The sequence below is a fragment of the Mustelus asterias genome, unplaced genomic scaffold (assembly GCF_964213995.1).
Source record: "Mustelus asterias unplaced genomic scaffold, sMusAst1.hap1.1 HAP1_SCAFFOLD_2947, whole genome shotgun sequence".
NCBI classification, from domain to species: domain Eukaryota; kingdom Metazoa; phylum Chordata; class Chondrichthyes; order Carcharhiniformes; family Triakidae; genus Mustelus; species Mustelus asterias.
Window position 1 is genome coordinate 18325 of NW_027592892.1, and position 24835 is coordinate 43159.

Consider the following 24835-nt stretch of genomic DNA (forward strand, 5'->3'; position numbering starts at 1 on the left):
AGAGGCTGCAGGTCAGAGGGTTAGGGGTGAGAGGGTGTGTTAGGGAGTGGGACAAGCCATGAGCCAGAGGGTCATCAGTGAGGGTGGGTCAGGGAGCATAGAAACATAGGAGATAGGAGCAGGAGGAGGCCATTTGGCTCTTTGAGCCTGCTCCACCATTCATCACCATCATGGCTGATCATCCAACTCAATAGCCTAATCCTGCTTTCTCTCCATCACCTTTGATTCCATTCACCCCAAGTGCTATATCTCGCCGCCTCTTGAATACATTCAATGTTTTGGCATCAACTACAAATAGGGAGATCCCCCCTCATTCGTCTGAACTCCAGCGAAAACAATCCTAACCTAGTCAATCTCTACTCATACATCAGTCCCGCCAACCCTGGAATCAGCCTGGGCGGCACGGTAGCACAGTGGCTAGCACTGCTGCTTCACAGTGCCAGGGTCCCGGGTTCGATTCCCGGCTCGGGTCACTGTCTGTGTGGAGTTTGCACATTCTCCTCGTGTCTCCGGGTGCTCCGGTTTCCTCCCACAGTCCAAAGATGTGCGGGTTAGGTTGATTGGCCAGGTTAAAAATTGCCCCTTAGAATCCTGAGATGTGTAGGTTAGAGGGATTAGCGGGTAAATATGTGGGGGTAGGGCCTGGGTGGGATTGTGGTCGGTGCAGACTCGATGGGCCAAATGGCCTCCTTCTGCACTGTAGGGTTTCTATGATTTCTATGATAAACCTTCGCTTCACTCCCTTGAGAGCAAGGACATCCTTCCTCAGAAAAGGAGACCAAAACTGTACACAATATTCTAGGTGTGGCCTCACCAAGGCCCTGTATAATTGCAACAACACATCCCTGCGAAACCTCAAAACCTCTCACACTGAAGGCCAACATACCATTTGCCTTCTTTACCGCCTGCTGCACCTGCATGCTTACCTTCAGCGACTGGTGAACAAGGACACCCAGGTCCCACTGCACACTCCCCTCTCCCAATTTACAACCATTTAGGTAGTAATTTGCCTTCTTGTTTTTGCTTCCAAAGTGAATAACCTCACACTTATCCAAACTATTCTGCATCTGCCATTGATTTGCCCATTCACCCAACCTGTCCAGATCATGCTGAAGGACCTCTGCATCCTCGTCACTGTTCACCCTCCCACCCAACTTGGTATCATCTGCAAACTTTGAGATGTTACATTTTGTTCTCTCACCCAAATGATTAATATATATTGTGAATAGCTGGGGTTCCAGCACCGATCCCCGTGACACCCTACTAGTTACTGCCTGCCAATTTGAAAAGGACCCATTAATTCCTACTCTCTGCCAACCAGTTTTCTATCCATCTCAATACACTTCCCCCAATCCAATGGGCTTTAATCTTGCATGATAATCTCTCATGCGGGACTTTGTCAAACGTTTTCTGAAAGGGCAAATATACCACATCCACTGACTCCCCCTTGTCAACACTACTAGTTACATCTTCAAAGAATTCCAACAGATTTGTTCCCTTTCATAAATCCACGCTGACTGTTTGATCTTGCCACTGCCTTCTAAATGCTCCGCTATAAAATCCTTGATAATGGATTTGAGAATTTTCCCCACTACTGATGTCAGCTTAGTATGGCTCCTGCTCTGCCCAAGACCGCAAGGAAGTACAAAAGGCTGTGAATGTAGCCCAATCCAACACAAACCAGCCTCCCATTCATTGACTCTGTCCCAGCATAATTAAAGACCCCACGCACCCCGGACATTCTCTCTTCCACCTTCTTCCTTCGGGAAAAAGATACAAAAGTCTGAGGTCATGTACCAACTGACTCAAGAACAGCTTCTTCCCTGCTGCTGTCAGACTTTTGAATGGAGTTACCTTGCATTAAGTTGATCTTTCTCTACACCCTAGCTATGACTGTAACAGTACATTCTGCACTCTCTCATTTCCTTCTCTATGAACGGTATGTTTTGTCTGTATAGCGTGCAAGAAAACAATACTTTTCACTGTATGTTAATACATGGGACAATAATAAATCAAATCAAATCAAAGTTAAGATGACTGGTCTATAATTCCCCGTTTTCTCTCTACCTCCCTTTTTGAATATTGGAGTGACACTCGCTACCTTCCAATCTGCAGGGACTGTTCCAGAGTCTATAGAATCCTGGAAGATGACCACCAACGCACCCACTATTTCTAGAGCCACTTCCTTAAGTACTCTGGGATGTTGATTTATCCACCTTCAATCCCATCAATTTTCCCAACACCATTTCTCTACTAATTTTGATCTCCCTTAGTTCTTCCCTCTCACTAAATCTTGCATTCTCCAACATCCAGCAGGAGAGGTGGTGATCGAGTGACATGACCCATCAGTGGGAAACGATGTTAAAAGTTACTGAACGATGTTAAAAAGCATTTACCTTCTCTAACCTGCCAAGCTGCTGTCAAAGTGGTCAGTGTGTCATTGGGAAAGAGGCATCGCAAATGTAAAAAGGCTCTGGAGTGCCATTTTGACTGGATGAATGTTTCCCATCTCAGCCACAGTGGCCACCCAACAACAATTTCCACTATTTTCCCAGCCCCTGACCCACCTCCACCGGGCTGGGAAAACTGCACCCAATGTGCAAGCTAGTTGCATGACTTATCAAATGAGGAAATAAATGAGTTTGTAGACCTTTGAATGATCAGAAGGAGAGTCTGTACTTGAGCTGTCCACTGTGCTGGGCTCATCTCAGTGTTCATATCACTTAGCAGCTGGGAGGCTAAGGCCTAAGAAATCCATCATGGGGAAATCCCTCAACCTTCCTCCTGCTTTCTCCAATATTATAGACCATGTTTGGGACAGATGAAGGTTGTATTTACCACAGGGAATTACCGACACAGTGTATTTATGGTGGAAACCTATCATTTTCAGGTTAGTTTCCATTGGGCTCCCTGTGTCCAACTTCCACCAGCAATTTGCTGTTGAGGCCAAAGATTTTTGGTTCCAGCAAGTTACTAATTGTACAAATATTTAGAAAATAGCAAAGCCTGAATCAATTTTCATGAGGTTAAAACATATATACAGAAATATTCCTTATCTAAGACAGGAGGAAAATTAGGTGCCACATGTCAATTTGAGGCAGTTAGCTTGGTGAGACGGGGGGCTGGGGCGTGTGTTTGGGGATCGGGTGTTGGATGATCTATCTTTTAAAATAATTTCAGATGTTTTTGGAATGTTTAGAACAATTTTGGTTTCAAACTTCCCCGTCTCTAATGTTTAATAGCAGATGTTACAAAATAATTCATTTAACTTATCTGAACTCAACAATCTGCGTCTTAAATCTGTCCTTTAGAATTTTCTTATATCACGTAAAGGATCTCCAAGTTTTAAACAGATAACATATTGCATCCAGATCTAATGTGGTTTTTTTGAAGTTACAATATATATTTTATAAGGGAAAGGAGAAGAAAGGAGTAATTGAAGCTCAAAACACACCATAAAAGGAAGGGCTGTTTACTATAATCTTTTACAGATAGGACAGTATTCATTAGAGTGATGAGTGAAGTGTTTGTATTTACGCCAGAAAGTTCAATCCAAGCTCCTCGATGGCTCAACTGTGTAAAGCAGTGTGAGCAACAATGCTACACAGGCTGGACAGGCTCAGTGTCAGAGAGCTCTCAGAGAAACTTATCATTGATTGCCATCAAAACTCATCTGGTTCACTAATGTCCTTTACGGAGGGAAATCTGCCATCCTTACCTGGTCTGACCTGCATGTAACATCAGATCCACAGCAATGTGGTTAACTCTTAACTGCCCCGGAAATTGCCTTGCAAGCCACTGAGTTCAAGGGTAAGTAGGGATTGGTAACAAATGCTGGCCTCGCCAGCGATACCCACATCCCATGAAAAAAAGAGTGCTAAAATTGGACTTTTCAGCCTTAGGAATCCATCAGCTATGTCTCCCTCTTCTAGTAGGATGGCAGGGGTAGGGGAGAATTTTAATCCTCCTCAGGATGGAAAGCAGGTGGGGCGGACAGTAGAAATGGAATGGGAGACTTACCTGCTCACCACCTGTCCTGTTCCTATCAATTGCAATTTTAACTCACAAGCGTTGAACAAAGAACAACAAAGAACAAAGAACAATACAGCACAGGAACAGGCCCTTCGGCCCTCCAAGCCCGCGCCGCTCCCCGGTCCAGGATTGAATCCTGAATCCAGGATCCCCGCCCAATTTTCCATCCTATCTACATCCTAATATCCTATCCACCGCGCTGTCCCTCACAGCTACGATGCTTTGTTCATCACAACCTATTAACTCACCCCCACCCCCCCCATTCCAGACCATGTGATCTCCAGGGAGAGGCTAAAACCCAGAGTGAAAACCCCAGGGCCAAGTTGGGGGAAAAAAAAATCTGGGAAATTCCTCTCCGACCCCCTGTGGCGATCGAAACGAGTCCAGGAGATCACACTGGCCCTGATCAGAAAATGCTTCCCAACCCTATTCATCTCCACTTCTGCTTTACGAACACCATCTGAATTCCCTGCCCCCGAGACAGGTTCCCAACTATCCGCAGTCTCGCTCTGTACTGGCACCAGCAAGATGATCATAGAATGAAGCCTTGAAACGAGAAACAAAGAACAATTAGCCTGCGCCGCTCCCTGGTCCAAACTAGACCACTCTTTTGTATCCCTCCATTCCCACTCCGTTCATATAGCTGTCTAGATAAGTCTTAAACGTTCCCAGTATGTCCGCCTCCACCACCTTGCCCGGCAACACATTCCAGGCCCCCACGACCTTCTGTGTAAAATATGTCCTTCTGATATCTGTGTTAAATCTCCCCCCCTTCACCTTGAACCTATGACCCCTCGTGAACGTCACCACCGACCCGGGGAAAAGCTTCCCACCGTTCACCCTATCTATGCCTTTCATAATTTTATACACCTCTATTAAGTCTCCCCTCATCCTCCGTCTTTCCAAGGAGAACAACCCCAGTTTCCCCAATCTCTCCTCATAACCAAGCCCCTCCATACCAGGCAACATCCTGGTAAACCTCCTCTGTACTCTCTCCAAAGCCTCCACGTCCTTCTGGTAGTGTGGCGACCAGAACTGGACGCAGTATTCCAAATGCGGCCGAACCAACGTTCTATACATCTGCAACATCAGACCCCAACTTTTATACTCTATGCCCCGTCCTATAAAGGCAAGCATGCCATATGCCTTCTTCACCACCTTCTCCACCTGTGACGTCACCTTCAAAGATCTGTGGACTTGCACACCCAGGTCCCTCTGCGTCTCTACACCCTTTATGGTTCTTCCATTTATCGTGTAGCTCCTCCCTACATTATTCCCACCAAAATGCATCACTTCGCATTTATCAGGATTGAACTCCGTCTGCCATTTCTTTGCCCAAATTTCCAGCCTATCTATATCCTTCTGTAGCCTCTGACAATGTTCCTCACTATCTGCAAGTCCTGCCAGTTTTGTGTCGTCCGCAAACTTACTGATCACCCCAGTTACTCCTTCTTCCAGATCATTTATATAAATCACAAACAGCAGAGGTCCCAATACAGAGCCCTGCGGAACACCACTAGTCACAGGCCTCCAGCCGGAAAAAGACCCTTCCACTACCACCCTCTGTCTTCTATGACCAAGCCAGTTCTCCACCCATCTAGCCACCTCCCCCTTTATCCCATGAGATCCAACCTTTTTCACTAGCCTACCATGAGGGACTTTGTCAAACGCTTTACTAAAGTCCATATAAACAACATCCACGGCCCTTCCCTCGTCAACCATTTTGGTCACTTCTTCAAAAAACACCACCAGGTTAGTGAGGCATGACCTCCCTCTCACAAAACCATGCTGACTATCGTTAATGAGTTTATTCCTTTCTAAATGCGCATACATCCTATCTCTAAGAATCTTCTCCAACAACTTCCCCACCACGGACGTCAAGCTCACCGACCTATAATTACCCGGGTTATCCTTCCTACCCTTCTTAAATAACGGGACCACATTAGCTATCCTCCAATCCTCTGGGATCTCACCTGCGTCCAGTGACGAGACAAAGATTTGCGTCAGAGGCCCAACGATTTCACCTCTCGTCTCCCTGAGCAGCCTTGGATAGATTCCATCAGGCCCTGGGGATTTGTCAGTCTTTATATTCTCTAACAAACCTAACACTTCCTCCTTTGTAATGGAGATTTTCTCCAACGGTTCAACACTCCCCTCCGAGACACTCCCAGTCAACACATCCCTCTCCTTTGTGAATACCGACGCAAAGTATTCATTTAGGATCTCCCCTACTTCTTTGGGCTCCAAGCATAAGTCCCCACTTTTGTCCCTGAGAGGTCCGATTTTTTCCCTAACAACCCTTTTGTTCCTAACGTATGAATAAAATGCCTTGGGATTCTCCTTAATCCTGTCTGCCAAGAACATTTCGTGACCCCTTTTTGCTCTTCTAATTCCCCGTTTGAGTACTTTCCTACTTTCTTTGTACTCCTCCAGAGCTCCCTCCGTTTTTAGCTGCTTGGACCTAACATACGCCTCTCTTTTCTTTTTGACCAGTCCCTCAATTTCCCTGGTTATCCACGGTTCTCTAATCCTACCCTTCCTATCCTTTTTTACAGGCACATGCTTGTCCTGTAGCCCTAACAACCGTTCCTTAAAAGACTGCCACATACCAGATGTGGATTTACCCTCAAACAGAATCTCCTAATCAAGAGCTGCCAATTTCTGCCTGATCCCACTAAAGTTAGCCTTCCCCCAATCCAACACCTTACCTTTGGGACACCACTCATCCTTTTCCATCACTATCCTAAAGCTAACAGAATTGTGGTCACTATTTGCCACATGTTCCCCTACCAAAACTTTGAAGACCTGACCGGGCTCATTCCCCAGTACCAGGTCCAGTATAGCCCCCTCTCTAGTCGGGCTGTCTACATATTGTTCCAACGAACCCTCCTGTACAGTGTGAGAATGAGATGAAGCATAGGATGTGAGGTATCAATCGAGGTTGTTAGGTGAGTATCATGGTGCGGTGAATGAAGCAGTGGAAGAATTAGGCATGTAAGAACATTCACTGATCTTGACCGCTCGAGTGAGGCCACTTGTCTTAGCATTGAGTACAGTTCCTTAAGGCTGGGCCACTGGCATTGATCACTGCAGCCATCTTCTCAACACTTGTGTGAAGTGTTTTCTGGTGCCCCTATGGAGAAGAGAGCCTCTCTCCTTTTGTCCACTGTCTCCTGCGCAAAGTTTCCAGCATATCATTTGAAAAGCTTGGGCTTGCTCACTTGCTGTTGTCTGCTGCCTGTTTTGCTCTGAACATGATGTGGAGATGCCGGCGTTGGACTGGGGTAAACACAGTAAGAAGTTTAACAACACCAGGTTAAAGTCCAACAGGTTTATTTGGTAGCAAAAGCCACACAAGCTTTCGAAGCTCTAAGCCCCTTCTTCAGGTGAGTGGGAATTCTGTTCACAAACAGAGCTTATAAAGACACAGACTCAATTTACATGAATAATGGTTGGAATGCGAATACTTACAACTAATCAAGTCTTTAAGAAACAAAACAATGGGAGTGGAGAGAGCATCAAGACAGGCTAAAAAGATGTGTATTGTCTCCAGACAAGACAGCCAGTGAAACTCTGCAGGTCCACGCAACTGTGGGAGTTACAAATAGTGTGACATGAACCCAATATCCCGGTTGAGGCCGTCCTTGTGTGTGCGGAACTTGGCTATCAGTTTCTGCTCAGCGACTCTGCGCTGTCGTGTGTCGCAAAGGCCGCCTTGGAGAACGCTTACCCGAATATCAGAGGCCGAATGCCCGTGACCGCTGAAGTGCTCCCCAACAGGAAGAGAACAGTCTTGCCTGGTGATTGTCGAGCGGTGTTCATTCATCCGTTGTCGCAGCGTCTGCATAGTTTCCCCAATGTACCATGCCTCGGGACATCCTTTCTTGCAGCGTATCAGGTAGACAACGTTGGCCGAGTTGCAAGAGTATGTACCGTGTACCTGGTGGATGGTGTTCTCACGTGAGATGATGGCATCTGTGTCGATGATCCGGCACGTCTTGCAGAGGTTGCTGTGGCAGGGTTGTGTGGTGTCTTGGTCACTGTTCTCCTGAAGGCTGGGTAGTTTGCTGCGGACAATGGTCTGTTTGAGGTTGTGCGGTTGTTTGAAGGCTCTGAACAAGCATGGCATAGTAATTGCAGGGTAATTCCTGATGTAGCTTCTGACAGATTAAACTAATTCCTGCCTGCTTAATCAAGTGGATGTAAAAGATCCCAAAGGAAACCGGGGAGGGGTGGGGAGACTCGGTGGGGAGGGAGGGGGGGAGGGGGGGGGGGGGGGGTTTGGTTAGAGGGAGGGGCGCCACTGCCTGGCTAACATAATTCTTTAAGTAACATGGTCAAAAACAGATTAACTGGATCTTTAGATAATTGCTGTTTATGGAACATTTCAGTGTGAAAACTGACTGCCAAACCTGCCTATGTGATTATATCAGTGACTGCGTTTCAAAAGAAATCAATTGGCTGCAAAGCACTTTGGAAAACTCTGATTATCTGTGCAATCTATGCTGGCCTACAGATAGAGAACAGTGAAAAACCTGTGCTGGCCTACATGGATGAAATGGGTTAACCTGTTTGCACCATGGTAAGGCCTTCCTTTGGGAAGCCTATCTGCAAACAGACACAGTGAGCATTGGAAAGCTTAGAGAACGTAAAGAATTACACCAGGAGTGGCACGGTGGCACAGTGCTGCCTCACAGCGCTAGGGACCCGGGTTCGATTCCCTTCTTGGGTCTGTGTGGAGTTTGCACATTCTCCCCACGTCTGCGTGAGTTTCCTCCGGGTGCTCCAGTTTCCTCCCACGTTCTGAAAGATGTGCTGGTTAGGTGCATTGACCTGAACAGGCGCCAGAGTGTGGTGACTAGTGGAATTTCACAGGAACTTCACTGCAGTGTTAATGTAAGCCTTACTTGTGACAGTAATAAATAAACTTAAACTTAAAACATGATGATGATGATAAACGAATAGAACCTTTTTGATATTTTTTCATATGGTTCTGGGAACATTGAGTATTAGATACCTTGTCCAAATGGCATTGAAATCGGCATACTAGTCAAACATTAGAACGAATCTTCATTCTGGTCCCGTTCAACATCCACAAATATTCATTTACCCTTTCCTTTCTGAAGCTTATTGTGATTGTTGCCTCATCGTTGTCTGACTAGTGTGATTGCCCTTGATATCAAGGCAGGATTCAATCAAGAGTGGCATCAAGAAGCCCTCGTAAAATTGAAGTCAGTGGGGATTGTTGAAGTCAGGAGGCACAAAGAAAGAAGGTTGAGCCAATCGTCTCAGCCCTAGAACATGGCTGCATACATTTCTCAGGACAAAGCCCTAGGTCCAACTGCCTTCACCAATGGCTTTTGGTCTACTGTAAGGTCCAAAATGAGAACTGGTGGATTACACAATGTTGAGCTTGATTTCCAATTCCTCAGACAATGAAGCAGTTCGTGCACATATCCAGCAAATTCAGGCTTCGAATAAATGACATTTAATATTATGGTACACAAGTGTGACAAAATGACCGTTTCCAACAAGATAGATCACCTGCCTTTAATATTCTCTGGCTTTATTATCATTGCCTCCCCCATTTCCCTCCTCTAACTAGCAACAACCTGTGGGTCACCATTGACCAGAAACTGAACTGGACCAGCCACATAAATACCGTAGCTATTCAAGCAGATCAGAACTGCATATTCTACAATTGACTTCAGGGCGTACTTGGCACATCGAGACTATCTAAGTTCCATCTATGTTCACACCTAGGGGTATGTGTGAGAGATGTGGAACAGTGATTGCTTATTTATTATGGAGGCGATTCTCCCAAAAGTGCTGAATTGGTGGGAAAACTGTTCAAGATCACGACTGTTTTTTCAGTGCAGCTTCAGACCGTGAATCTCCGCAATCTGCGCAATGCAGAGGTCACAATCGTGAATATCATTTAAAACCCAGGAGGGTGGGGCCTATTCGCGCTGGAGTCTGACAGTTCTGGAACTCTGTGCATGCGCAGTGGCTCCAATTTGTCAGTCTCCCCGTTTGCTGGCCAGCTCGATCACTGGCCAGCGCAACACCCCCCGTAGTGCTGCTCCTCCAGCCACCCCCCCTCTCCCCACCCCACGGCCCAATTGCGGCCCCCACAACAATTCCCGGACCTGCCCCGGAACACCCTGATGTCCAGCCAACCCCTCCCCAGCAGTGGCGATCCCGCCCCCTCCCCTTCACCCTGGCAGACCCTCCCGGTGTCAGACCTCCCCCCCGCCGCCTGGGAGGCAGACCCCGTCCGACAGACCACCCCCGCCCCACCCTCCCCCCGAACCCGCCCCAATTGTTGCCCTCCCTCCAGCCCAGATCGATCCCAATGCAGTAACAGCGGGACCCCCACCCCCACCCCCACCCCCACCAATCGCCCCTATGCCCCACCCACAATTCACCTCTCCCCCTTGGCACTTCCTGATGCCCGATGGGCAGTGCCAAGGTGCCCCCTGAGCATGGGCACTTTGCCCCAGGGCAGTGCCAGGGGGCACAGGCTGGCACTGCCAGGGTACCCATGTCCAGGGGGCACTGCCCCCCCCCGCCCTGATTGCGCCCCCTTCATTCCAGCGGGGTCTCTCACTAGTTCCCCGAATGTGGAGAGCTACTCTAAACCCCGCTGAAGTGAAGTACTCCTGGCGGGCTGGGAGATTCTCTCGGGCTCGGCAAGTAAGTTCTGTGCCGGGCCCGATAATCACATGCAAAATATATTTAAAATACATTTTAAAAAGATTCAAATGACTTACCTCTCTCCCCGCTGGTTTTCAGCGCGGCTCTGGGAGATGCGCATGCATTGCATGCGTGAATCCTGCGAAATGGCCGACACGCGATTCTCTGGACCGGACCCGCCAGAAAAGTTACGGATCGCGATGGGAGAATCGGGCTCTATATCTCTATGTTGGATACTTTTCTGCTTTATGTCTACTTTGTAAATGCATTGCAAATTACTTGTGCTGTAGCAACATTAGCAGGTAATTGACTGCTAATTATATGATTAAATAAACTCGCTATGATTAAATCATTAATCCTTCACGAGACACATTATCATGCACCAACAGTACAATGACACAGTGGTTAGCACTGCTGCCTCACAGCCCTAGGGACCCACCCGGGTTCAATCCTGGCCTTGGGTGACTGTGTGGCATTTGCACGTTCTCCCCATGTCTGTGTGGGCTTCCTCTGAGTGCTCCAGTATCCTCCCACATCCCAAAGATTTGTAGGTTAGGTTTTTTGGATATGTTAAATTATCCCTTAGTGTTCCAAGATATATAGGTTAGGGGGAATAGCGGGATAAATACTTGGGTTACGAGGTAAGGCTGGGTATGAGTTGTTGTAGACTCGATGGGCCAAACACCCTCCTTCTGTACTGTAGGGATTCTATTCTGTTCTATTATAAGGATGCTTATTGAGCCATCACTTTCTAAATTCTGACTGCAATTAAGGAACCAAAGGATTCACAAGTAAATCAATTGACCAGGATATTTATATTTGATAAAACTAAATAATAACCTAGGCTGCACTTCTACAGTTCATAACATCCTGTGACGGTAAATCTTTCTAACAACTTTTAGGCAGCCATGATTTTAGATATCATTGCTTAAATTAACAACAAGTTTTCATCTAACTTCTTTAGACTGAGCTTGCCAAAAGCCGCGATGGTCATGTTCATTTTGGTGACCAAGTGTTACTTATTAATCCTGGTACTGAAGACATAAATGCAGCCAACATCCATCCAATTCGTCGTCCCATGTCATTGGCTATGAATGTGGATCAAAGCAGATTCCTGACAAGTACAAAGGTTGATTCACCATGTGATGTGAGTGGCACCCTGGACTTAAGCCCCACAATTAGAAATACTTTTGTTATTACAAGGTAAGGAGACCAGTTTTAAATTTGGTTTACGAGTGTTCTGAATTAATGTCAATACTCCGGAAGGGTAGGGGGTTTAGTTCAGCCGGGCAGTATGGTCGGTGCAGGCTTGGAGGGCCAAAGGGCCCGTCCCTATGCTGTAATTTTCTTTGTTCTAACAATGCTATTTGGATAAGTGAGGCACAACATAATGGGATCTGAGAGGGCAGGCATTATGTGAATGTGTTAGCAGCTCCCTCTTTAATTTAGTCCCTTTTCCTAGGGGATATATGATTAATGATGTTAATATTGTGTTGCGTTATAGGACACGTATTTTTCTTGTTTTACACCAGTCATTGGGAAAAGTTAATGTGAGGCCAGTATGGACCAGTCCACTATGAGCTGCATTATAAACTTTTAAAATTACACCATATTTATGGTGCATCAAATAGCAGAAAAATTCTAGGTTGGATAATAATATAGCTTAATTTGTATTGACTTTAATTAAACTCCTAAACTGATCGGTAAACATGAACAATGGTTTGCATTTGCATGGAGTCTTTAACATTGTAAAATATCGCAAGGCCCTTCACAGGAATAAAACCAGACTTAACCTGACCAGACTTAACCTGACACTGAGCCACATAAGGAGATATTGGGGTAGATGACCAAAAGCTTGGTCAAAGACCAAGTTTTAAGGAATGTCTAAAAGGAAGAAAGAGAGAGGGAGAGAGGTTTAGGGAGGGAATTCTAAAGTTTAGGGCCTTAGCACCTGAAAACAATGGCAGCAATGGACGTGGAGCAATTAAAATCTACGACCCTCCAGAGACACAGCAGAATTTTGGATGTCCCAAAACAAATGGATGATGGAATGTGTAACACTGGTCAGGAGTGCGTTGGAAATCATTGTAACATCATTACTGCAATTGCCTTTATGAAATTATTTTGCACAATGTTTACATTTAATACTCATACTAATTCTTCTTTTTGTTAGTGTTGATGACAGTTGTGATGGTGATCCTCTCCGATATGGACAGAGCTTTGTCTTGAGAACACTGGAAGGAGTTCCTGGGCAGGTGCATTAACTGATGATTTGCAGTAGATTTCTGATCTGCTTCCAAAATATAATATCGTTCGTCTAACAAATTGATTGCTGTCGATAAGAGCAAATCCAGTTGTGAATGTTTGCTGTATTATTTATTCTCACGATCATTGCATTAAACCACAAACAACTTTCTTTTACAGCTATATCTGACAAGCGATATCAAGCTATTTCTGAAGTTTGCCAAAAAATCTCGGATGCAGCTAGTGAATTTGACAGACCAGCTCTCATTCCTGTGCTGTTGGCAGGTCTTATACTTGGATCCACAGATGCGCCTTGAGTATGATGGATACCCAGTGCCAGTATGGACCTTTTAAAATTCGACTGTATTTATTAAGGACTGTTCTTTATGATTCCCTCTAATATTGTAAATAGTAAATATTTTCTGAGATTTTCAGTTTGTATTTTAGGTTTTCCAAGAGGAATATTCTATAAAGTGTTCTAATAATACGTAATCTAATAGGCCCAAGCATTTCCAGCTGCTCTATCAATGACCTTCTGTCCATTATAAGGTCAGGGTGGGGATTTTTGCTGATGATTGCACAATATTTACAATTTTGCAGATTCTGAAACAGTTCGGGTCCATATGCACTAAGACTTGGGTAATATTCAGGCTGGATAAGTAGCAAAAAATACTTATGAGCTACAAGTGCCAAACAATGACCATATCCAATGGCAGGGAACTTCCTAATCGTCACCCCTTGACCTTCAATGGCTTTACCATCACTGAAACCTGAACCATCAACATCCTGGGGGTTACCAATGACCAGAAGCTAAAGTGGACCAGCCATATATATACTGTGGCTACAAGAGCAGTGATGTGGAGATGCCGGCGCTGGACTGGGGTGAACACAGTAAGAAGTTTCACAACACCAGGTGAAAGTCCAACAGGTTTATTTGGTAGCACAAGCCACTAGCTTTCGGAGCGCTGCTCCTTCATCAGAACCTGATGAAGGAGCAGCGCTCCGAAAGCTAGTGGCTTGTGCTACCAAATAAACCCGTTGGACTTTAACCTGGTGTTGGGAGACTTCTTACAAGAGCAGGTCAGAGGCTGGGAAGTCTGTAATGAGTAACTCTTGTCTTCCCAAAGCCCGTCCACCATCTACAAGGCACAAGTCAGGATTGTGATGGAATAGTCTCCACTTGCCTGGATGAGTGCAGCTCCAACAACATTGAAGAAGTTTAACACCATCCTGGCAAAACAGCTCACTTCATTGGGCAATTAACACTTGGTCCAAACTCTGTTTCCAGCTCGTGATGATGGTTTTTGTCCCCACTGTTCACTGAATGGACAGAGCATCCAATTTATCAGCAGGAGGCCAAATTGATTGTTGTGATAAAAGTCTCAATCAAATACAAGAGGCAAGGTGCCAGTGCTAGTCACACATTTTGTAGATAGCTTGTCATTTTGAGACATTCAGTCTCTCCACCACTGGCACATTGTCACAGCAATGTGTCTCATTACAAGGTGCACTGTAACAACCAACCAAGGCTTCTAAGAAAGCATCTTCCAAACTTGCGACCTCTACCGCCTAGATGGACAAGAGTAGCAGACGCATGGGGAAACTACCTTCTGCAAGTCCCCCTCAAATCCACTCACCATCCATATCACCATTCCTCCACTGTCGCTGGGTCAAAACCCTGGAACTCCCTGCCGAACAGCACTTTGGGTGTACCTACATCACATGACTGCAGTGGTTCAAGAAGATATCTCATCACTACCTTCCCAAGGGTAATTAGGAATGGTCAGTCAGCTGGATTTATCCATGGTGCTCACATCACATGAACAATTTTTGAAAAAAGATTCAAGATTTTATAAAATGAGCATTTTAGGGATATAATGCCAGGCATTTATAACAGTAGGAGGGATCCATTACAACAATGCTGACTTTATATCAGAGCAATCCAAAGATAATATAAGAAATAGGAGCAGGAGTAGGCCATATGGACCTTTGAGCCTGCTTTGACATTCAATAAGGTTATGGCTGAATTTCTCTATTAATTCCATCTTCCCACTCTGACCTCATATCATTTGACTTCCTTTATGGCCAAAATTCTATCGCTTTCAGTATTGAATATACTAAATGGCTAAGCATCCAGAACCATCTGAGGTAGAAAAATCCAAAGATTCACAACACTCTGACTGAAGAAATTCCTTGTCAGCTCTGACCTAAATGGCCAAACCCTTATCCTCAGACAATGAACCCCTGGCTCTCTGTCCATGGAAAACAGCCTCCTCAGCCCCACCATGTCAATCTCTCTAAGAATTTTATGCATTTCAATGAGATCGTTCTTTGAAACTTCAGAGAATATAGGTCCATTCTATCTCTACTCATTGGACAGTCCTCTCATCACAGGTATCTGTGTTGTGCCCTTTCTAAGTCAAGTATGTCCTTCCTTAGGCATGGAGAACAAACTGGACACAGTATTCCCGGTGTGGCCTCTCCAATACCCTACATATTTGCGGCAAGACTTCCTTACACTTCTGCCCAACACTTTGCAATAAAAGCTAACATGCTATTTGCCTTTCTAATTGCTTGTTTAACCTGCACGTTAACTTTCTGTGACTTTGTACACAGGGAACCTCAAAACTGCATTTCAACCAGTCTCAATTTTTAAAAAAAAAAATCTGCTTTTCCACTTTTCTTTCCATAGCCGTTAATTTCATCCTTCTCCACGTTAGACTGCATCTGCCAATGTTTCGCTGAATCAGTCTATACTCTTTTGCTGCTTCTGTACATCCTTCTCGCACCTTACCTTTTCTCCTAGCTTTGTGCTGTCAGCAAATACATTACATTTGGTCCCCTCCTCTAAGTCATTGATATAGATTCTAAATAGCAGAGGCTGTGGCACTGGTCCTTGTGGCATTCCATTATTTACAGCCAGCCGTCCCCAAAATAAACCATTTATTCATACCGTTTTCTATCTCTTAACCTAGCCTTAATTCATGCTAATATATTGTCCCCAGTCACACACATCCTAATCTTACTCTTATTGTGGCCCTTCTCATGGCTCTTTACCTTCCTTTGCCTCAAGTGGTTGCACAAACCCAGTGGGGATTTTAATTGTGACTCAGATGCATATCTGAGGTGTTGATTGTGTTAAAATCTGGATAAAGATACAAAGCTAAGCATATCTATCTATTAATCCAAGTTCAGTGTCCTGTGTCACTGTTAATGCTGCTGCTGCTTGAAGTTGATGTTTTAGCTAAGGTTTGAGGAACAGTTCACCTTCCTGGTAACCATGTACATTGGGCCAACCATCAATAAATCACCTGGAAGAAGCAATGTTACGCCAGGGTGGGTTATCAATGACTGAGTGTCCCATCATTCAGATTCTGACGGTTGAAAAAATCTGACTATTACTTTCTACATTGGTAGTGAACAGCACTCCATGGGCTGGACTTTACATCTCCCTCCATGAGCTTTTTCGCAGGGTTGGGCACATAAAATAGATCAAGTGGCAAGCCTCCCACCTTCCTGCCCACCCCCTGAGCTCACCCGCAAGATGCGCTAGGTGAACAGGCAGTGAAATCGGCAGCCCTCTCGCCTTATGTACACAAATAATCAAGAGTCGTTTAGGTCGGTTAACAAGTCGATTGACCTGAATAATATTCTGTCCCTGCCATAACATGGTAGGTGTGGACAGTTGGGTGGGAGTGCGCACGCTGCTTTTAAAGGCCTTGTTAATTGAAGGTGGGAAGGAAGTGTAGTGGGGGGGAAGGTGGTATAACCTTTGGAGGGGCGCACTGCACGCATTAGGGACACCACTTCCAAGATGTCACCTCTCTCTTCTGTCCGCACCATCTGTTCGGGGGAACCGGACTCACACCCCCACCTTTCCCGGGCACTGGGATCCCTTCCCACCCTAAAAACATGGGACTTACCTTCTTGGGGCAGCCATAATCGCCCTGAGACCTTCTCCCTGCAGTCTTGGCAGCCCCTGCTACTCAGCTCTAATGCTGTTGAGATTGATGGAGATGCCAATCAATCGGGTTTGGCTGGCAGCTCCCGGGGGCAGGACTTGCTTCCAATTTAGCCCACCGCAGTGGGGCATGGCTGTGGGGCAGGGTGGCACATAGTCAGTCGGCTTCCGGCCAACTTTACTTCTGGTGGATTGAGCAGTCCACCCCCTGGTGAAATACAACCCAATGTGTTTTTTAGTGAAAGCTGGGAGCTGAGGGTTTGTTGAGCATGTTAACAGCTGCAGAAGTATTTTGGCAAATTGAGCATCAAACTCTCAGCAATTGAGAGGCAGTCATTTGTGGCTTTGCAGAGAACTTTCTCCATAAGTCAACGCAGAAGAAAGTGGGATTGAGTGGTTAGACATAGGATATAATTATACGATAAATGTACTTTTACTAGTGACCAAAATCAGAGGGATACAGAAGTCCAGGAAAGCTGACAACGTCAAGTGTGTGGCCATGAATATTGCTGAGAGCTTTTAAGGAAGAAAATGTTTTTGAGAGGATGGCAAGGTAGTGAATTCAAGACAAATGGTGGCAGCCATAATGAGTTCTGCCCTAGATGCCAAAGAAGAGATAAGTACAGCTTATGGAAGCACTCACATGTGAATCGAGCCTGGCACAGCACCACAGTGAAATAACGTAAGAATGAGAAATTTAATCCTAGGATGGGGTTGTGGCAAGATAAAAGATGGCACAGCTGGCCGGGGAGCGGGAGGGCGGGGAGGGGCGGGGGGTGGAGAGCAGAAATGGGGCAAGAACCTAAGAAAAGCTGGAGAAGTGCACATCTCCCACTCCACCTGACGAAGGGGCAGCACGCTCCGAAAGCTAGTGGCATTTGCTACCAAATAAACCTGTTGGACTTTAACCTGGTGTTGTTAGACTTCTTACTAAGAGGAACAGTGGCAGAAGAGTCTGAAGAATCTCAGTAGCTTTGAAGAAGAGTCATATAGGCTCGAAATGTTCACTCTTTTTCTCTCTCTGTAGATGCTGTCAGACCTGCTGAGTTTTTCCAGCATTTTCTGCTTTTATTAGTGTAGCAGAGGGCTCAGGTCTGGAGTGCTATCCTAGGTGTACCCAGCAGTGGATATAAATATGTCCTGAATTAGTTAAATACCTTTAACCTGTGTGCATCTCCATCCACAAAGCATCTGTCTGCATACCATGGTGCTCTTATTACACCTGCTTTCTTACACTGCAACTACTTTTTATCTTGCTAAATAATTTTATTTAAAAAGTTGTATGAAAATAAAGTTATAAAAATATGCATGTAATGCTACACAGCTGTGGCAATATGACTACTGCTTGATTGTATTAGCTAAACTACCACTTCAGTGCAGTGGGGTTTTTTTTAAAGAAAGTTTATTAATGTCACAAGTAGGTTTACATTAACACTGCAGTGAAGTTACTGTGAAAATTCCTTAGTTGCCACACTCCAACGCCTGTTTGGGTAACACTGAGGGAGAATTTAGCATGGCCAATGTACCTAACCAGCACGTTTTTCAGACGTTGGGAGGAAACCAGAGCACCCGGAGGAAACCCATGCAGACACGGGGAGAATGTGTAGACAGTGACCCAGGCAGGGAATGGAACCTGGGTCCCTGGCGTTGTGAGGCAGCAGTGTTAACCACTGTGCCACAGTTGTGTCACTCTTTGACTAATGAAGTTCCTCCTGTATTCCTCATTGGATTTACTAGTGACGCTTTGATATTTATGGCTCCCAGTTTTGGCCTTCCCCACAAGTGAAAGCATCTTTTCTGCACCTACCAGATCAAATTTTTCATTACAATTTGATCTGATCATGTTTCAGCCTTAAGAGTCGCAGCCTGCTCAACCTTTGCTAATATAATCATCTCTCAGTTTGGATGTCATCCATGTTCATCTTCTTTGCACCTCTCCAATGCCACCATATATTTATAATGAGACCAGAACGGTGCACAGTGTGCCAAGTGGGATTAGCTGAACTGCTCTTGCAGAGAGCTGGTACAGACTCGATAGACTGAATGGCCTCCTATCATAAGATATACTGCAGTTACCATTCTATTCTATGATTCTAAGTTAGGTCCAACCAAGCTTCTTTATTAATTTTACATCGCTTCTCTGCTTTCCAACTCTGTCCATCCAGGAATGAACCATTGTGCTTTATTTGCTTTTGTTATAGCCATATTACCATGTGTGATTTCATCATTTCTGATTTTTGCAGGCAAATATCAAAGTACTTATCAATCACGCCCGTACAAACCAGGCTTTAGCTGCACTTGAGAAATTCTCCTTCTGGTAAGGATGAGTTTATCAAAAGAAATACTGATGATTTTTAAAAAAATATTCATGGGATGTGGGCATCGCTGGCTGGGCCAGCATTTATTGTCCATACCTATTTGCCCTTGAACTGAGATGGTACACTGCTGCTAGGCCATTTCAAAGTCAACCACATTGTCATAGGTCTGGAGTCTGGCTAAGGACAGTAGATTTCCTTCCTTAAAGGGCATTAGTGAACCAGGTGGGATTTTACGGCAATAGATCCATGGTCATCATTAGACTAATAAATCCAGATTTTATGGAATCCAAAGTTCGCCATCTGCCTTGGTGAGATTGGAACCTGCATCCCCAGAGCATTAGCCTGGATCTCTGGATTACTAGCTCAGTGACAATACCATTATAAATTACCATTATAAATTAATTTCTATTAACTGGCAGTGTCAGTCAGAACATAGGGAAAGGAGTAGGCATTTCAGCCCCTTAAACCTATTCTACCATTCGGTGAGATAATCAATGAGCTTTATGTTAGCTCCATCGACCTGCCTTGATTCCATTACCCTCAATGCCCTGATCCAACAAAAATCTATCAGTCTCCACTTTGAAAATCGTTTCAATCCTCGTGGAGACCAACAAACCAAACAAACTGAATTTACCATAAGACCCAATGAGAAAACAAATGAACAAGATTTCACTGTTAAAGTTTTACTTTACAACATAAATTAATCCTGAATTAGCAAATTGCAGTTAATATAAACCACAAATTACACATTAAATAGCAAATACAATAAAGGTCTCAGATTTAGGAGGCAGTTCACTGAGCATCTGGTAGAACCTTAGCCGCCTCTGAAATGGTCACCAAGCGACTCAGCTTGGGGTTATGGGGGATGGGCAGCAAATCCTGGCCTTACCAAAGACACCCACATCCTGTGAAAGAATAAATAAAATGGTGGCTGGTTGGGAGGTTCTCGCGTCGACCGATTCACGGGGTTCACGCGCGCGCTCAACACCCCGCTTGCGTCTTCCAGCTCTGGATTTCCGGTGGCACCTGCTCCACGCCGGAAATTGGCGGGAGGTACAAAGACAATTTACATGGTCATTGTAATATAATTTAAATATGATTAGCGGGCCTGGGACTGAAGTCTCCAGGCCCACTAGCATCTCCCACCCTGCCAGAGTACTTTACTCCAGCGGGGATTACAGTAGCTTCCCACTTTTGGGGAGCTGGCAGACCCACCCTGCTGGAGTGAAGGGTGGGGGGGGGGGGGGGGGGAGGTGGTCAAGCTGCTGGGGCAGTCGGCACTGGGGGGTGGGGAGGGGGGAGGTAGGGGGAGAGGGAGGGTGGTGATCGAGAGTACTGGGAGGGGGGAAATCGGTGTCGGGGGGGATGGAGATTGCAGCGGGCTGGGATTGGGGGGAACAGTGCTGGGCTCAGGAAAGATTGGGGGGGCCAGCGATCGGGCTGTGGTGGGGCAGAGAGCTGGCGTTGCGGGGGTCGTGTGGCTGGCCAGTGATTGAGCTGACCAGCAACCGGGAGGCCATCAGTGCGGGGCCACTGCGCGTGCGCCGAACTCGGCGCTGACAGATCAGTGCGTGCACAATGGCCCACCCAGTGCCTTGGTTTCAGCCTTTCCAGTGGGAATAGACTCCGGCCCCTGAAATTTAATGATATTCACGCTGGTGGCCTCCGCAGTGCACAGAGTGTGGGAGATTCTGCTCTGAACTCCCACTGAAAAAACAACGTGAATTACTCCAGTTTTCCAGCAAGTTCAACACTTAGAATTTTTGGGGGAAAAATTCCACCCAATATATGGCACTAGTTTCAGCCACAAAGTCGCCCAATGCTCTGTACTTCCTCAGGTACAATTCCAACTCCTTTTCTTTGATTCTCACCTGACAGCAGCTCCCAACCGACCCACCGTCACACTCTTCACCAAAATGGCACGCTTCTGCTGATCCCCCTCAGCTGTGCTCACCACAGTCTTGATGGAGGGGATCCCCCATAATCACATTTATCCAAACTTTCAGTAACAGCCCAGTGCACTGTATGGCCAGTTCTGGTCAATAAGTTCCTTCAAAATAACTGAAACAGCGATTGTAACCGTACTTTACCCTTATTTCCGCTTCCAGATCCAACTCTGGAAAGTCTTACCTTTTTCCTATTCTGGGCAACTTCTTCCGCCTCCTGCAAAACCTGGTCACATGAGTCAGTTTTTGCACTGACTGGTGTCAGTATTTTAGATTCTTTTTTAATGGGACCTGGTCGTTGCTGGCTGGGTCAGTGCTTATTGCTCATCCCTAATTGCCCTTGAGGGGCATTTAAGAGTCAACTACTTTGTTGTGGATCTGGAGTCACATGTCAGCCAGACCAGGTAAGGACAACAGCTTTCCTTACCTGAAGGACATTAGTGAATCAGATGGGTTTTTAATGACAATCGGCAATAGTTTCATGGCCATCATTGACTTTAAATTCCAAATTAATTCCAGTTGTGGACCTGATTTGCCTTTGGGTCATGGACTCATAAGGTTTAAATTAGCATGAATATCCCTTCAAGGTCACCATGCCCAGAAAGGTCACCGTGTCAGATCAAGTCCTCCCCTCAATTCCAGGGCACTTCCCAAAACCTGCACTCTCACCCCAGGCACATGGCTGCAGGGCCTCCCTTGCATCTACTTTGAAATGAGAATCTTCACCTGGCTTGCAGCTAGTGGAGCACCAAACAGGGAGCAAGCAGATCCCTGACTTTCTGAATCTGTACAGAACGGTGCCAGCCTCAACCTGCTGGACACAACCCCAGAACGTTGTGTTGAACTAACCTCAGCAGCATTTTGGGGGAAGAATTCCACTATCCATTATGTGACGCAGTGCTTCCAGATATCACCCTGAATAGCTTAAGTTTAAGTTTATTTATTAGTGTCACAAGTAGGCTTACATTAACACTGCAATGAAGTTACTGTGAAAATCCCCCACTCCGGCACCTGTTCGGGTAGACTGAGGGAGAATTTAGCATGACCAATGCACCGAACTAGCACGTCTTTCGGACTGAGGGAGGAAACCGGAGCACCCAGAAGAAACCCACGCAGGCACGGGGAGAACATGCAGACTCCACAGAGGCAGTGACCCAAGTCGGGAATTGAATCACTATGCCACCATGAAGCTTACAGTGAAGAAGGGGGTCATTCAGTCCATCAATTCTGCACTGAACTCTCCAAAAAAGCATCTTATCCAGGCCCACCCTGTCCGACCTATCCCCATAATAACGCACATTTACCATGGCCAATCCACCTAACCCGCACATCTTTGGATTGTGGGAGAACAGGCAAGCTCCACATAGACAAACTTCATTTAAAGGTTATGTCCCCATGTTTTAGCCTCCTTCATCAGAGGACATAGTTTCATTGTAACTACCCCGTCGACTCGCGTAACCATCTTAGACTCCTCAACCAGATCATTCCTTAATCTTATACGCGGTGGAATGCTAGCCTAGTCAATGAAACCTGCCCTCATAATTTTTAGCCCCAAAATTATCTGTGCTGCCGTTCCAAGGTCAATATTTCCTTGCACAAAATCTACATATAGTCACACATACACAGCCTTGTCCTTTCCAAAAAAAAATCTCCATGCATTGCTCCTTTTGTAACTAAACAAAAACCTTTGGGGACAACCATTCCCTGAGGCGGCACGGTAGCACAGTGGTTATCACTGCTGCCCCACTTCCAGGGACCCGGGTTCAATTCCCGGCTTGGGTCATTGTTTGTGTGGAATCTGCACATTCTCCCCGTATCTGCGCGGGTTTCCCCTGGGTGCTCCGGTTTCCTCCCACAGTCTGAAAGACGTGCTGGTTAGGTGCATTGGCCATGCTAAATTCTCCCTCAGTGTATCCGAACAGGCGCCGGAGTGTGGCGACTAGGGTATTTTCACAGTAACTTCAATGCAGTGTTAATGTAAGCCTACTTGTGACACTAATAAACTTTTAAAACTTAAACTTCAAACTTTGACAGCTGTCTCTCTTTTCAGCAGAATCGATATTATTCAGCTCATGTGACAGAGGACTGAATGGTCAAACCTAAGCCGCTCACAAATATTTTATGTACTATTTACAGGACCGCATTTGGAAGAGAGCACGAAATTACCACCAACACTTTCTATGACAGCCATCGAGCCGAAGAGGACTTGAACCACTGGATTATTGTCACTGGAGATCCCAGTGTCCCACACGGCACCTTGTTTCACGCACCTCCGCCTGTTTGTGAGGATGATAAACCAAAGAGAAAGCATCCTCAGGCTTCACCTGACCATTTAGCCCAACGCCACCCGTTTCCGTGTTAATTTACGCAGTGCTATAGCTAATGCACCTACTAATAGGAAAGTATCATTCATCCTCCACATTTCCCCGGCCTGAAAGTCTGTAAACAATGTTGGAAGTTCCACACGTTTGAAACCAGTGAGAAATATTATCAATCTCAAAACGTTTGCAAAAGCTGCAAAATGGCATTGCCTTCAATGTTAAACTCTTCTAACGCGATGTAAAGGCAAGAAAACATAGGGAATGTCAGGCAAAGATTACAAATAAATCAGCTAGTTTTTCAAGAGAAATTTTGTTTTGGATTCTTCACCACATTCAAATTGAATAAAGGAATGGGCTAAAATGAATCATAGAAACCCTACAGTGCAGAAAGAGGCCATTTGGCCCATCGAGTCTGCACCGACCACAATCCCATCCAGGCCCTACCCCCATACATTTTACCCGCTAATCCCTCTAACCTACGCATCTCAAGACACTAAGGGGCAATTTTTTTTTAAGCATGGTCAATCAGCCTAACCTGCACATCTTTGGACTGTGGGAGGAAACCGGAGCACCCGGAGAAAACCCACGCAGACACGAGGAGAATGTGCAAACTCCACACAGACAGTGACCCAAGCCGGGAATCGAATCCAGGTTCCTGGAGCTGTGAAGCAGCAGTGCTAACCACTGTGCTACCGTGCCGCCCTGAGATTTGACTTTGTACGTAATGACCATCAATGAGGATTTCTTCGGATTCGCCGGGGTGCATTAGGCTCTGGGGAATAAACGATTAATTATGCTCCCGGCTGCTGATCGCTAACACAGAACCAGACACCCCCCCCCTCTCCCCACAGTGGAAGGTCTCAGGTGAAGGTAGAATTGACTGGAAAAAACAAAACCAAAACAAGATTTTAGCAAATTACTACGGATGCTGGAATCTGAAACCAAAAGAGAAAATGCTGGAAAATCTCAGCAGGTCTGGCACCTCTATATCGGAGAGATCACCCAGTTTACGGTTGGTCTCTCCGATATAGAGGAGACCACATTGGGACCACATTGGGACCATGCAAGAGAGAGAAAAGAGCTGAGGTTTTGAGTCCAGGCGACCTTTTGTCAAAGCTAAAAGGCACAGAAAGTGGGAGATATTTTTACTGCAGGGGGAGGGAATGAAAGAAACCAGGGGGAAAGACTGCAAATGGCAGCTCATAGAGAGAATAAAGAGTGTGAATGGCCAAACGGCAGAGAAACTAAAATGAGAGGGTAAGCTGTGACAGATGAAGATGTTGGCGGGGGGGGGGGGGGGGGAGAATAGATGGGACA

At 45.8% G+C, this 24835-nt stretch overlaps 1 protein-coding gene across 1 annotated transcript in view; it reads left to right on the top strand.

Moving 5' to 3' along the window:
* cfap161 (cilia and flagella associated protein 161) overlaps positions 1-23694 on the top strand; it is a 41734-nt gene extending 18040 nt beyond the window's left edge. The window contains exons 3-7 of the mRNA XM_078207959.1: positions 11693-11931; positions 12902-12983; positions 13153-13311; positions 19177-19250; positions 23334-23694. Of these exons, the coding sequence (XP_078064085.1) occupies positions 11693-11931; positions 12902-12983; positions 13153-13311; positions 19177-19250; positions 23334-23559 (780 nt within the window). The 3' untranslated portion in view covers positions 23560-23694. The remainder of the gene's footprint in view (positions 1-11692; positions 11932-12901; positions 12984-13152; positions 13312-19176; positions 19251-23333) is intronic.
* The last annotated feature ends 1141 nt before the right edge of the window (positions 23695-24835 follow it).